This window comes from Habropoda laboriosa, unplaced genomic scaffold (assembly GCF_001263275.1).
Source record: "Habropoda laboriosa isolate 0110345459 unplaced genomic scaffold, ASM126327v1 scaffold2, whole genome shotgun sequence".
Lineage (NCBI taxonomy): Eukaryota > Metazoa > Arthropoda > Insecta > Hymenoptera > Apidae > Habropoda > Habropoda laboriosa.
Window position 1 is genome coordinate 5,017,917 of NW_017100190.1, and position 14,666 is coordinate 5,032,582.

Genomic DNA, 14,666 nt, shown 5'->3' on the forward strand with positions numbered 1-14,666 from the left:
AGTTTTAGAAAATTTAACATAAGGGAAATCCTGAATTTGGGAAAATTGCAAATAAGGGAAATTCTGAATTTTGGAAAATTTCAAATATGGGAAATTCTGAAATTAGGAAAATTTCAAATAAGGAAAATCCCAAATTTTGGATAATTTCAAATAAGGAAAATCCTAAATTTTGGAAAATTTCAAAGAAGAAAATGGAAATATTCCACGCAGCAATAAAAACTGAAGAAATCCAAGAGATCCCAGAGCTTACTGACCACCACGTTGCATATTATAAATATAACAACTGCGCAAACTGTATTATACGTGATACGAGAGTGATTGACAGGAATTCCGATGGCACCGTGTACGTTCATTCGTATATATATACATATACGAATGAACAAGAAGTTTATATATATATATATTACAGTAGTCGCAGAGCAAAGGGTGAAGAAAAAAAAGAAACAAAATATGTAAACGCGTTGCTAATAGGCGTGAGAGTTATATCGTGAACGTTTTGAAAAACCAAAATGTTGTTCAATTACACGTACATACATCTAATAATGATATACTGTCCTCAATGAAGCGCTTTCGACAGTCGATATATCTTGTATTTAGGTGAAAAAGAAAGCAAAACGGTGGTAACAAAAGAATCTAGTCTCATCTCGGTGATATCGGTCCGTGTTTAATTCTTCTTCCTCCGAGAATCTTTCTTCTTTTTTCTTTCATTTCACAGCCTTAATCGCGTCTCTTGCTCTCTACAATTTTTTCCTTTCTTTTATACACGTTATACACATTTTTTCTCAACGTCTCTATTATTCATCGAAATATTCGTATTTCGAATTCATACAACGACAATTAGAAGGACACAATTCTCTCAATTTATTCCAACCCATGATTTAACCATTGAAACTCAAGGCGACTTCTTAAACGAACAATGACGGAAGAGCAATGAATCATTTTAGAAAAAAATAAAAATGCGTTTCGATAATCATTCGACGTGAAACTTCCCCCGAGTACAAATCCACGTTTACGATAATTATCAAAATACGTAAATAGCATTAATCGAGGGAACCATCTTCGAACGAAAAAATTCCATCTGAATTCTGTCGTCAACAAAACTCTCGCGAATCGCGGACAACCTCGATAAGAGGCTCAACGAGCAAATTCTACGTACGCGTCATTGTTAACACGAAGTTCTCGCTGTTCCGTTTCAAAGGTTAAATCGATCGGAAGGGAGGTTTTTAGTGTCACGGACGCAGATTGAACGACCGAGAGAAAAAATGGCAGAAAGGAAGGCTTGATAAAACTCGTAGCTTTGTTAAACTCGAGATACTCTTCCATGGGAGTAACCATGTATTATCATTATTGTTATATATATATAATAACGTAGCTATTATACGGAAAGGACATTACCAGTGTTTATTAGCGATCTTCAAAGTGTGATATTTTTTTAACAAACATATCGCAACGTACGTTCGAGTTCTGCGAGTGATTTCAATGCTTGTGCTACACACTTGGAGCGTGCTCCGAGTACGAGTTCAGGGAGGATTAAGACGACGATCGTGTGTGTATAAATCCAGGATCTAACGCGCTTCGAGAAGACACCGTGGCAATTCAAAACGTCGACTCGAGCAAAGCAGAGGGAGAAATGGAAAAATCGCGTTCAGACGAAAAATATCAGAAATAGAAGAAGAAAAGAATCATTCGTGAATTTCTCTAAGCGCTATCGATCGAAGATCCGTCGCTTTGTACGCTTCTCTTTGTCGCAGATTTTCAATGTGTTTCCTCCACCGATGATCGTATCGCAAGCTGTTAAACTGGCATATATAACAATCAACTTTGTGTTGCCTCGTGTGTGCTTCCTTTTATTCGACCGCGAGTTGTATCATGTTGTAACTTCCTCTTCCAAAGATTAACCTCTTTGTCTCTCGTTAACACTCGGTTTTGCCGTGTTACTTTATCTGTCACTCCTCTTTCGTCGCTGTTGCCCCTGTGTGCCTTCCTTTTGCAGACTGTTCTCTTCGGTCGATTTTCTTCATTTCACAACGGAGAAGCAGTTCAAACGAAGAAATCGAGTATAGAGAATCGCGTAATTCGCTGTAACGAGAGTGGATTTCTTCGTTTTGTTTTGTTTTTTTCTTTTTTTTTTTTTCTTTGTTGGGTGCAATTCGACGATTGTTTGAGAATAAAAGAATGACAGGAACTGATCTTTTTTGTGCTCGAATCCAGAGACGAACGAACGAGAACGCGAAGGATCTTGCGGAACAGAGAACGTCCCTGTCGATGTACAGACAAGTGAGAACGAGTTTCAAACGTGCCAGCACGAACCACGTGTCGATCATGAGGAGTATGCAAAGAGTGTTGAACATTCAACGCCAGGAGCCGTAAGGATCGGGAAGGAAGCTGTTGTAACGTACGAAATCTCTCGAGAAAAATAATTGAGCGCGCGCGTACATACACACAGTATTGTTCGTGTAGAGACGTGAAGCGAACCACGTTTTCAAAGTCAGGATTTTATCTTAACGAAACGTCTGTGATCACGTGAAGAAGAAACTTAAGTTTCAAGTAAGAAACTTGTCTGAAAGAAACGATTTATTTTCTTTTTGATATTAATCGTTTCGACGAACGATCGATTTTTAGCCGTGCGTTTTTTCTTTTGTCTCTTTACCCCGCGGTATTTGGAGAAGAGTTATGCCTGTTTAACCAGTTTCGACGATACTCGGGCATAAGTTCGATCTTAATCCTCTCGTGACTGTAGATCAGCCTTGCGTCTAAGTGTCTACTTAACTAAATGCGTAAGACATCATTTTTTCTTCGCGTTTTTTTCTTTTTTTTTTTTTTTCGTTGCATCAACGTCGGCGTCGTCATACGTTTTGGACGATAATCGTTCGGAAGGGGGATAGAAGGAGAAGAGAGAGAGAGAGAGAAACCTCGCGTTAAGGGAATTTATCGAAGCGGTATCAATGATCGAGAAAAGAGGGATTTTGTAACCTCGATGCAAACGTGCCAAGGAATTGGCAGAACAAACGATGGCGATCCCGTGGAACGACTCGTTTCGCGATGTTCCCTTTGCACCTTTTCTCTTCTTTCTTGTATTCGTGAAATTTCACTAGCTGTCCGAAAGATTTTCAAGCGAATCTTACCAAATTGCGTTGGAACGACAAAGGACAAAAAGTGTCTGGAGAGTCAACGCGAACTTTTACCAATAGACGTGAATCCAGTATTCGGTTAAATTTCCTTGGAATTGTAATTAGCGTATCGGGCGGAAAGGTAATTTAGCCGTATTATTGAAATTCTGCCCGAGAAACATTCACCGCCATCCTTTCTTTGTAACATTCGAGCGCGAAGATTTTCCGTAAGGTGATAGCTTCGATAACGGATTTCTGCGATTGTAAAGAGAAACCGTGACAACGTGCCATTGGGGAAGTTTTCAATTCCATAGGAAAACGCGTGCACAAGTGAGGTTGCAAGGAACAATTACAGGCGATTACGGTCGCCTGGGACTAATTAACCCTTTAAACGAGCAATGTTACCACGGACGTTCACGTCCTCCTTCAGCCACGTTCGTATTCTTCAATTCTAGATTAGCTCTCATTTGTATTCTCTTCTACGTTCAAACGGTCAATTTTCTCTGTTACATATACCCCGTGCGGCGAAACGTTTCGCTTGTGGCAATTGCTCGGTTAAAGGGTTAAAAACGACGAGTAAAGAAAAAGGAAAAAAAAGAAGAAGAAGACAGCGGTGGATCGGTTGCGTTCGTACGATATTCCTCGAGTTTTTCCCCCTACATCTTCGTGAAACACCCTGATTCAAAAGTGACCGAGAAGCATCGAACAGCTATTTTTAATCGTGTAACCACGCAGCAGGATTTCGTTTTCTATTCTCGAAAAAAGAAAGGTGAGAGAGGGTCTGGACGCGTGGAAAATCCCTCGAGATATCACACGACAGCCGGTCCGTTTCTGTCGAATTTCGAGAGAGAGAGAGAGAAAAAGCCGTGGAGAACGTGTAAAGATAATAACACGTTCGACACGTTTCAAAGTAGAAAATGAGAGAATTCAGCGCGTGATGCGAGCGGAGATATCGTTGAACTGTGCTGTTACGGAAACGAATAATTGTCATATAAACCGAGATTTTCGACAAAACACTTAACCTATTATGAATTACGATCATTACCATTATGATTATTACTATCACCATGATTACCGATATTATTTAAATAAAGCAGTTACTATTATTCTTACGACTGTTTCTGTTATCGTTTGTCACGTCAAGATTTTAGAGAGGGAGAAAAGAAAAATTGCACGATTTCGTACGTCGGGAGTAATTTATTGTTCTGTCTCCTTTTTTTTTTTTTCTTTTATTTCTCGTACGTGTGTGAACGTGTGTATGTACAACCCTGTGACGATCCGATGATCGATATCGATCGGTATCTATCGTGTCTACATCCCCCCACCCCTGCTACCCTCGGCGCACTTTATTTTTACGCTCTTTTTTTTACCGACATTTTTTTCTTATCCTGGTTTCTTTTATTTTGCACCCGTTTCAGACCCATCTGTAAGTCGAGCGAAAAACGAAGAATAGTATTGTAGGTACAAACGAAACAAAAAAAAAAAAACACGAGTTTGTATGTACGAAGTAGAGAGAGAGAGAGAGAAAGAGAGAAAAATTGACTGCGGAGCCTGTGAACCCTTGTGTTGCTGTTTGGCGCATTTAGAAACCCTCCCTTTCTCCGGAATTAACGTGAAAATGCATTAGGACGTTGATGTAAGTTCAACACTCACACACACACACACACACACACGTAGGTATATAAGTTGAGAGAGCGTCTCAAGATATATTTATAGGGTGTTCCGAGAATATCCGACCGCGGAAGCGTGTTTCACGCGACACGATCGAGCGGATTCTGAAATTGTCGCATTGAGAAAAAAAAATCGTACTTCTACGATTGTATGCTGGGATAAAGAATTCAAGCTCGGCGTGATTGTATCGTCTTTACAATATTTTTCTAACGTAGATTTTTCGTGAAAATTAGGAGACGATAATTTCGGGACACTTGATCTGCTAGCAACTAAGAGATCGATTCGAGACGCGACTTTTTTCCTAACATTTTTACGTACTCCATCCTCTCAGATTTTTCCACTTTTTACCTTTACGAAAAGTTCGAATAAACTGACCGCAATTGAAACGAACGAAATTTGTCTCGAATCGATGCTAGACAATTTAATTATTTATTTTTCTATTGATTTTGCTGCCGTGTACCACGTGCCAGGAGGAGTCTATAGTTCTCTGGCTTAGTAATGTACACACACACACACACACTACGCCTTTTTTAAACATTCTCCGAAGAAGACTGCGTATACACTTTTTCGTCTTAATCTCGACGATCGTTGATATTGTTACGTGTGTAGAATATATATATATATATATCTCTGAATTTCGTGCAGCTAAATCGTCTTGACACGCGTCTCGTTGGAACCCTTCGGAGTAATTGGCAAAAATTGATCGATACTGTCGATGTTCTCGTTGAAACTACGGCTGTTGCATCTTTCTGCGAGCTGTCCATTCCTAGACTACGCGTGTACAGTGCATAAACTTTGTACATTTAGAGAATTAATATATTTACCGTGTTCTGTACACTACGATTAGTCCGCGGACGTAAAACTTTATTCCATTTTTAACGATCCAATTTTTAGAAGACACTCAAGCCAGTCGCGTTGGTGTCTTTTCAATCGACAATTTCGAACTGTTGCAATCAAACGAGATACTACCGTGAGAGAACGAAGGTTAAGACTAACTCTACCAACGAATCGAGAAACGATATCGCGACAAAGTTACGTAGGAATGTTACAGTATAATCGAGGATGATTAAAGCAAGTTGGACCGCTCTAAACGAGAAATTTCTTAAGCGTGTTCAATTCCGTTCTCTGTTGATTAAACAGAGGAAGAAGGCCTCGCCGCGAGATAAGGCAGGAAAGGAAGAGAATTCGAGAGCGTTTCGTTCGTTCGAACCGCTGCTTGCTAATTTCAAACGAACGAAGTGGCTTCTTCGATAACGGAGGAAGGATAGATCGCGTTGAACGGCGGTTTCCGTTTCTTATCGCGAAGAAACGCGAATATTGTGTCTCGAAAAAGAAAGAAAAGAAATGCAGTCAGCGTGGTGAATAAACGGAATAACGTTCGCGTCGATTGTTCATTTACTCGGAACTCGGTGCACTTGAGTATCGTTCAAGTGTTGCTACCGCGACGTTCCTCGTGGAGAAATGAAACGATCAGAGTAATCACTGCTGTATATATTTATCAGAGGATGAACTACGTGCATGTATAAAATGGAACTATATATATGTTTATACATATCATATATATATATTATAAATATGTACACATATATAAACGTCGGACTTTACCGTGTACGTCGATGCATTTATTAACGTCACGCGCGATCGTGCACTATTTTTCTGCATTTTCCTCGAGAACCGTCACACGACGTTCTCTCGATACCTCATTTTTTTTTTGTTCCGCTTGTACACGGCCGATCGCAGCGATGTACGATAAGGGTGAGATAAATTATTGTTCCGTTCTATTTATTTATCGAGGGACGATTGTCTCCTCGTGGAGGTACCGAGTGGGAAGATTTCGTTCGAATCCCGAGGGAGATCTTCCTTTGGCAATAACTGTTGTAACAATAAAGTTTGAGAAGAAACATTCGTCGCATTATACTGTGTATGTTGAACCTTCCAATTCGTGTCTTCCTTCTGAAAGTTCAGCCCTTTGCACTCGGAGGTGATTTTGCTGTAGAAAAGGTTGCGAATCGGATCTTTGAAATTTTTTCGAACTAACGTGGAAATGAAGTATACTGTTTTATTTAAATGTTCAACGTATTCTCGATTTCACTGTGGCGAGGAGATTTATGGAGGCCCGTAGATCTGTTCTCTGTCTTCGTTAATTATTCACCAAGTGACGATTATTTAACGTCGCTTCTCAGTCGCCGCTCGATTGCAGAGGATTAACTCTGGAAGAATCGTCTGTGTTAAGATGACTTATTGGTAATTTTGTGAATTTTTACTTAACTAAAGTGTGATTGATAAATTAAGTAATAAATGTGATTGATAAAGAAAGTCAGAAAATTAGAAGCAATCAGTTTTCTTGGAAAGTTGCCGATGGGTCATTTTTGACCCGGTCGATTTTTCTAGCGTTAAGAGTGAACTTTAATTGACCTTTGGTGAACTTGTTTATCCACGAATCCCTGTCTTTATTTTTAAGGTAATTAACGTCTCTGTGAGCACAAAGCTACCCATTTGACAGGTTAAGTACAGGTAAGTTAGATTTGGTGGTAGGTGATTTATGAATTGTTCCGAATTTGATTGGATGGTTGGATCGGAGTAAAACCTGGCGTCGAAATTCACGTGTATGACAAAGTAGGGGCTAACGAGGAGGTGACTCAAACTTACGTATAAAGGCTTATGCCGATGAAGTAGAATTAGGACAGAAGGTGCCTCGACCTCGTCGGTGCAATATATCCTGCATAAGGTAAGTACTAACTAAGGACGCGTACGCGTACGTTGAAATAATGACGGACTGCTTTATAATAAGCATCCTAATTGTTACGTCAAGGTTGGTCTTGTTAATTACGAGCATACCGCGGTAATAACTGATTTAATAGAATCGGCGTGCTTTGTGAAATAACTTAATGAAATTGAAAGTAACTCTAACAAGTGATAATCGCCGATATTAATGAAGCTTTGGTGTATTGTAGTTCTGAAAAAAATATTTGACACGTATTTTTCTATATTGAGGATCGTCCACGTTGGAAGAGTGAAAATCTCCCTCAAAGATTAGGGTAATAAACATATTTGTTTTCTTATTTTTTATTTTTCTCTATTTTATCTCTAATAATATTCGAAATATCAATCTAAATATATTTTTACTGCCAAGATCCCCCCCTCGTCGCGAGTAATCAAAAAATACGGGTTCAATAATTTTTAGAAACTAAAAAGTATACCAAAGTTTCATCAAAATGGGTAATTATCACTTCGGAATATTCCCCCCGTAAGCACAGTAATTTCGTTTTAATTCTCTCCTTACAATTCCACCTACCGTCTGTTAACTTTTTTAACGACATTTTTAACTCACTTTGATCGTTATCTCGCTCCGCCTTTCCTTTACAGTCCAACAGAACGTAATTCCACCTTTTTCGTCTAACTAAAGAAGCTCGTTGAAATTAAACGAGAAAATGAATTCCCTTCGAACGCTGTACAGGTGGATTCAGCTGGACTTGAGAGGTAAACAGTCGCGTCATATTCATTGACTTTTATCCAACGATTGGTATTTAAGAAGCACGCTCGTAAACGCACACGAGCCAGTACTTAAACAGACGTTATATGAGTCAAGGCTGCACTGGGACCCTTACCTACTTTTTCCTTTTACGGTAGTGAATCGGACCGATGATTGTACGGGATGTGACGACCGATCTTACGCAAAGGATTTCGCGAACGGACAAATTGCCCGTCCAAATTTTCACCTTTCTATCCCCGAGTGAGAACACGGTTCAAATTATGTCATCGGACGACACCTCACTCGAAAAAAGAATTCTACCTCCATCGCAGAAACTTATTCACGCTCGTTAATAAACATTCGGCAAAATTTGAACAAATTAAAATTACACTTTACGCAAGAATTTAGAAAGTGCTCGAATTATTCGATAAATCTCGAAATAATTGCGCAACCGAGCAAGCTAAAAGCGTTGCCCGAGTCACGACGAATTGACCATGACACGAGTTGACTCAAGGAGATCGAGTGAGATGCCTCTATAACCCCAATGCCAAAATTACCGCTGCCTAATATTAGGACTTTCCTGCCTGGACACGCGGTATACGTTCTTTTCACAGTGTTACACTTCCGTTTGATAGTAAGTGTTCGATCGGTCACGTTTCTAAGACACTCGAGTGCAATCTTACCTGTTGCTATGAGTCGTTCAAGTTTTATTTCCCTCCATTTTTTCCTCTCAGCTATCTCTTACAATAGATGTTCCTCGTTTTACCATAAATGGGCATTGATGATAAACGAAGGATTATCTAGGAATTTTCCAAGTGTACATTTATCACCTCGAAGTAACCTGGATGACTTTGATCTTGGTACCTGCGAACAGATCGGAAACTAGATCAAGGAGTCGCGAGCGTAATCACGGGATGGATCTCTCTTTTGTCGATGCAAGCCGCTTCACTTTCTCTATCGAATTACGAGTCCTTTCTAAACGCTTTTTAGAGATCGTAATCCTTTGGTCATGAACGTATCGTATAATTCCTCTCTGATTCAACCGTTTTGCCGGTTAACCACGCTTTTAACCTGAAATATTAATCTAGAAAGAAGCGTGTAGTTCTTACTTTTTAATCTCGTTATTCCACATTCCGAGGTGTAGCTACCTGAAAAATTATTCCCACCATTCTTTACCATTATTTTGTAATTGTAATTCTGATTTGCAGTAATTGCTTGTAATTTTATAATTCCAAGTATGGTGATCTTAAAAATGATTTTCACAACTCATTAAAATAATTATAATTCTCTTTTCCAGTAATTACTCGTATTTCTACGTTCCAAAGTGTAACAGTCCTACAAATTATTTTCACAAATCCTTAAAATTCTCGAACAATTATAATTCTGTTTTCCAGTAATTACTCGTTATTCTACGTTCCAAAGTGTAACAATCTTGCAAATTATTTTCACGACTCCTTAAAATTCGTGAATAATTATACTCCTGTGTTCCAGCAACTGCTTGTAATTTTATAATGCAAATAAAGGCAACCTCAAAAATAATTCTCTCAGCCCCTTCAAATTCTCCTACAACTAAAATCCCACTCTCCGCTAATTATAATTCTACAATTCAAACTACGCCAACCTTGATATTTTCCTAGCCCCTCACAATTTCTGTATAATCTCCAAATACACTCCAGTAACCCGAAACTATTTTCTCTTCTCCAAACATACTCCTATCCCTAGACACCAGCCTAAATTCGAACATCCTCAAAAACCACCAATCTACTCCTTGCTCTCCAAGGTTCTTCCATCGTCTCGAACCGAATTTCCATAGAGCAAGTCAAAGAAGGCCTCCGCGGTCCCTCCATCGTGTTCCATATCTCGCGAGGAACCAGTCAGGTCTGCTCCAGTCCCGTGAAAATAGGCGTCGTCGAAGCGTCGCCGATTCTAAAGATAAATTCCGCGGCGGTGTACGTTTTCACAGGCCCGTACGTAGAAAATCGCGAGCCGGGGGGGCTGGTGTGTGCCTCTGTTGAGAAGGTGGAAGGGATAGCGAGGAAGACAGGGACAGATAACGAAGAGGAATCGAGAGGGAGAGAGATAGTAGAGCGTCCTGTCGCGCGACGTCATCGTCGTCTTTTACGATCCGCGAGGAGAGAAGCCGCGAGAAAAGGTGGGAGCCACGACGAACGGTTGTAGCTGAAGCTTTCAGCGACCAGTCGAGACTTAGCCTGCGAGTCAGACGCATCCCGGACCACACGAACGAACCTGAATACTTGCCCCGTGAGTAAGCATGTGCACTTTTTCAACAAACCGTTCGAATCGTTTACACCAAGCTCTCGAGTTTCGTCTCACTTTGTTACTTCCCATCTGCGTTAGGGACCTCCTCGAAGAATTCGTCTCGACTGCTACTTGAGTATTGGTGTGCATGTGTGTGAGGAAAGTGACGTGAACAGAGGACTTTTGTGTGTTATATATCGTGAGCGTATAAGAAAGTGAAGAGGGTCGATCGCTGCAGGGGTGAGCAATCGAATGTAGAGGCAGGTGATCCTGCAGGTAGAACGACAGCCCGTTTTCAGGTGGTTGGTAATTGATGTTTAAGTAGCTTCAGAGTGAAAGGATAGAGCTGGTTTTTGTTTCTCGAGTTTTACGACGGTTGTTGCTTGGTATTGTTCGGAAATTTGGTGCCTGTGAATTTACGTCAAATTCCAGGATCAGGATATATCGTAAAAGTGGGATTAAGAACCGCGGTAGCTTTGGATTTATGTTACATTCGTTGCTTCTTCATCTTTTACGGTTGTTACCTGCAATTGGAATTTGGTGCTTGCTTAGGAAAATTGGGACTGATAAATAGAATTAGAATTAGGTACCTGGTTCGTAAAATTTGGATTAAGTACTGAAATAAGAACTTGTTGCTTGTGAATTTACATTAAATTCGAAGCAAAGTTGGTCGTTCTTTTTGCTTTTCTTACTCCGTACGTATTATAAAATTGGGATTAAGAACCCGAGTATCTTCGAATCCACGTTACACTCGAAAGGACATAATTGCCCTCTCCTCTTGCTCTTCGACGTTCGCTACCTGGTGTACGGCTTGTAAAATTGGAAACGAGAAACGGAACAGGAGTTTTGCACCCATCGATCTACGTTACACTCGAAGGAAAAGATTTTGCTCCGTCTTTCTTCTTACTTTCTTCACGCGGTACGCTTAAAATCAGAATGGAGGACGAAAAATATGGATTTAAAAGACTACGGAACGTGCCCACATTCCAGAGCGGGGTATTTTGTAAACGGATCGGTTATTATGCAAATTTCACCGTGTATTTCGCAAGCCTCGGCCCGCAACCCGTTGTCACCCGTAACGCAGCGGCGCTGATACCGGCAGAAAAAGTGTGACTGGTGAAAAATTTTCAGGCATTCACGCGTAACCACTGCGACAACATTGTCCCAGACTGGCGATCTCCTTGCCGCGCCGCGCTGGACGAGGAATTTTTCTCGCGAAACACCCAGAGATAGGAGATCGCGGTGACGATGTTGTTCCGGTCGTGACTCGGCTGATAACGGATTCTCGAAAGAACCAGTGCAAACGTTACACTCTTATCTTAATATCCGTGGCAAAGAATCAGTGAAATCGGTTCGGTAGAGCAACTTTGCTGCTCTTAGAATAGATTCGTCTTCTGTTGCAGAGCAACCGTCTCTATTTATAACGACAACGACAGGCATTCTTTTCTCGCTGGATCAAAGATTGGTCGTACATGCGGTGAATTTTCGTTGGAAGAAAGAGAATTTGACAAAAATAGGATTTTTCTCGAATAATTCAGGTCACACACTCGGTTACGAATGAACGTGTCGTCTGCTCCAGAAGAGATGTAGGACGATCTTGGTTGGAATGTAGGTGGATTGTGCAAAAATTGCTAGATCGTATGTCAGAAATCCTTGCGATCGCTGGTAGCCTAAGAAGCAAGAGGGAGGGTAAATTTTCTTTCGAGCGTAACAAGACACCGATCCGAATGGAGTAACGAAACTCGGCTCATGCGTAACCCGAAATGGTTCGACGGGCAGGCCGGCTAGCGACGATTCCACCCTCTCCTCGTCGCGTGTAAAAATAACCCTCTCCGCTGATACAATCCGGCAGCCTCGCTTATTTTTTATCCGCTGTTATTTCGATTCTGTGACTTTCGCGTTGTAGTCTTGGTAAAAATTCCAGTTGGAAGAAGAGATAAGCGTGAAGTTGAACGTAGGTATGTACGATTTAATATCGATTAATCGGTACACTTTCGTTGAGGTTAGAATGTAGAGAAGGACGCTGGAAACGGTTTCGTTCGAATTGAAGTTTGCCAGGTGTAGGGTAGAGAGAACTGATGACACCGAGTATGTTCGTTTCTTGGGAGCATTGTGTCTAGAATTTCTGCTTCTTCGAACTCGTCGGAACTACGTTTTCCATTCCTCCTCCCTGCATAGCCCCCCGGCATCTCTGATTACCAGCGAGCCAGGAATCGTGCACATTCGCTCGTACAGATACCAATGATACGGATACAAGGATCCGTGCATCGGCGTAGATACGACGTATACCGAGAAATTCACCGAGATAAACCTACGCGGTAACTTTCCAAAAAGCAAACAGCTCGAATGAGAAACTTGAAATTCCTCTTTCTTCTTTCGAAAATCAACTTTCACCAAGAAGAAGAAGGAGAAGAATAATCGAAAATTTCACTGCTTTCCCCTTCGGAAAGAAAAACGAAGGAAAGAAGAAAAACCAGAACGACTGTACGCATCCGAATGGAAGGAATGCGTGGAATGCTTCCAGGATGAAAATTAACCCGTTCGCGGCTCTGTTCCGTGGTCCAGGCCGGTGTCAGGCCCCCTTCGTTCCTCGCGTTGCATCGGTTTCGCCCGTGGAGAGAAACGAGCGCATAAAATGCGAAACCGAGCCGCGAAGGATCCTCTCGTTTCGCCTCGGTTCGTCCTGGAGGATCTCTCGCATACCTGAGCGGCTGACGTCACGAGAGAGGAAGAAAGAGGCTCGGAGCGAAGACGTTTGATTTTATATATACGGACACGGTACAGAGCCCGGGCCTTCTTGAGCAAGAACCTGCCTCTATAAATAGGATATCCGGTCGTTCGCTAATTATACTTCGATGCATGCTGTCCGCATAGCGAGAACTTGCACGAATTTTCTCTCTCTCTCTCTCTCTCTCTGTGTTCAGCCTGATCCACGCGATTTTCCACGGCAATTATCCGCCAAGCTATGTCGGAAACTGCACAGAGACAGAGAGAAAGAGCTGTGTTTTAAGGGAAAAAGAACGGCAAATTAAGACGGTTCGCGGTTAATTGCACTCGCGAATCGTCTCACGGTCATTGAAATCACCGAGCTCGATGAACGCGCGCGAACTCGACCGTTCTCCTTGGGAATCGATCGCGCGAGTTCCACCGTACCGTTCCAGCGTACCGGTGAAAATTAAAAAGTACAATTCCAGTTGATCGAAGAGATGATACGGGGATGGGAAAAAAAAGAGAACACACGGGTTACTATGCAGGTTGAATGATAATCGACGACGTACTATGTTCTCTTCTTTGTAGGATACGTTTGCCTCCTTTTTTTCTCCGTGAACGAGTGAAGAAACCAAACCGCCACCATGGACGCGATCAAGAAGAAGATGCAGGGAATGAAGCTGGAGAAGGACAACGCGATGGATCGCGCGTTGCTCTGCGAACAGCAGGCTCGCGACGCGAACGCGCGGGCAGAAAAGGTAAATCTCTGGATGGTTTTCAGGCTATTACGATGCAGGGCAGCGGCGGAGATCTTGAAATAGATCGTGACATTCGCGGGGAATAAATTCGAAAAGAAGTAACTCGATATTACGTGAAATGTGTATGACAATGTAGCAAAACTGTCTGTTTACCGGTTCTACGAGTTAGAGAATAAAAATAGCGGTGAAATAACCGCGTCGCGTAATAAAAATGCGATATAGGACTGGCAACCGTTCAACAATTTTAATTATAGATCTGGAGTTTTTGGTATTTGTTCGGTACGCTATATCGCGAAGACGGCTTAACTGTCAGGATTGTATTAATCGCTGTATATTTAATACGCTCTTTTGTTTAATAAAGGCCGAGGAAGAAGCTCGTGCCCTGCAGAAGAAGATCCAGACCATTGAGAATGAACTCGATCAAACTCAAGAGGCACTCATGCAGGTCAATGCTAAGCTCGAGGAGAAAGACAAGGCTCTGCAGAACGTAAGTATTCGTTATTTCCAGTTAATAATTCCCGGTAAAATGCAAACTTAGAGTTATCTCTTCAATTTTCTTTTCTAACGGACAATTTACAGAATTATTCGAACTGTACAGACTTTAAGCAAAAAGAGTGTTGGAATGTTCCCTCTCTACAAATATTTCAGTTAAAAAAAACTCGCAACGAAGGTCGTTTTAAACAAATA

The 14,666-nt window shown here is 41.3% G+C and overlaps 2 protein-coding genes across 9 annotated transcripts in view; both read left to right on the forward strand.

The window, feature by feature from the left end:
- LOC108580190 (phosphatidylinositol 4-phosphate 5-kinase type-1 alpha-like) overlaps positions 1-2,469 on the forward strand; it is a 28,738-nt gene extending 26,269 nt beyond the window's left edge. For all 4 annotated transcript variants that reach the window (XM_017943893.1, XM_017943888.1, XM_017943889.1 and 1 more), the window contains one exon: positions 2,212-2,469. In XM_017943893.1, the coding sequence (XP_017799382.1) occupies positions 2,212-2,370 (159 nt within the window). In that variant the 3' untranslated portion in view covers positions 2,371-2,469. The remainder of the gene's footprint in view (positions 1-2,211) is intronic.
- A 7,718-nt stretch (positions 2,470-10,187) lies between these two features.
- LOC108580154 (tropomyosin) overlaps positions 10,188-14,666 on the forward strand; it is a 37,815-nt gene continuing 33,336 nt past the window's right edge. Inside the window, exons 1-3 of one of the 5 annotated variants that reach the window (XM_017943825.1) lie at positions 10,188-10,515; positions 13,810-13,979; positions 14,341-14,466. In XM_017943825.1, coding sequence (XP_017799314.1) covers positions 13,866-13,979; positions 14,341-14,466 — 240 coding nt within the window. In that variant the 5' untranslated portion in view covers positions 10,188-10,515; positions 13,810-13,865. The remainder of the gene's footprint in view (positions 10,516-13,809; positions 13,980-14,340; positions 14,467-14,666) is intronic. The other 4 variants (XM_017943824.1, XM_017943823.1, XM_017943822.1 and 1 more) reach the window with 4 other exon arrangements.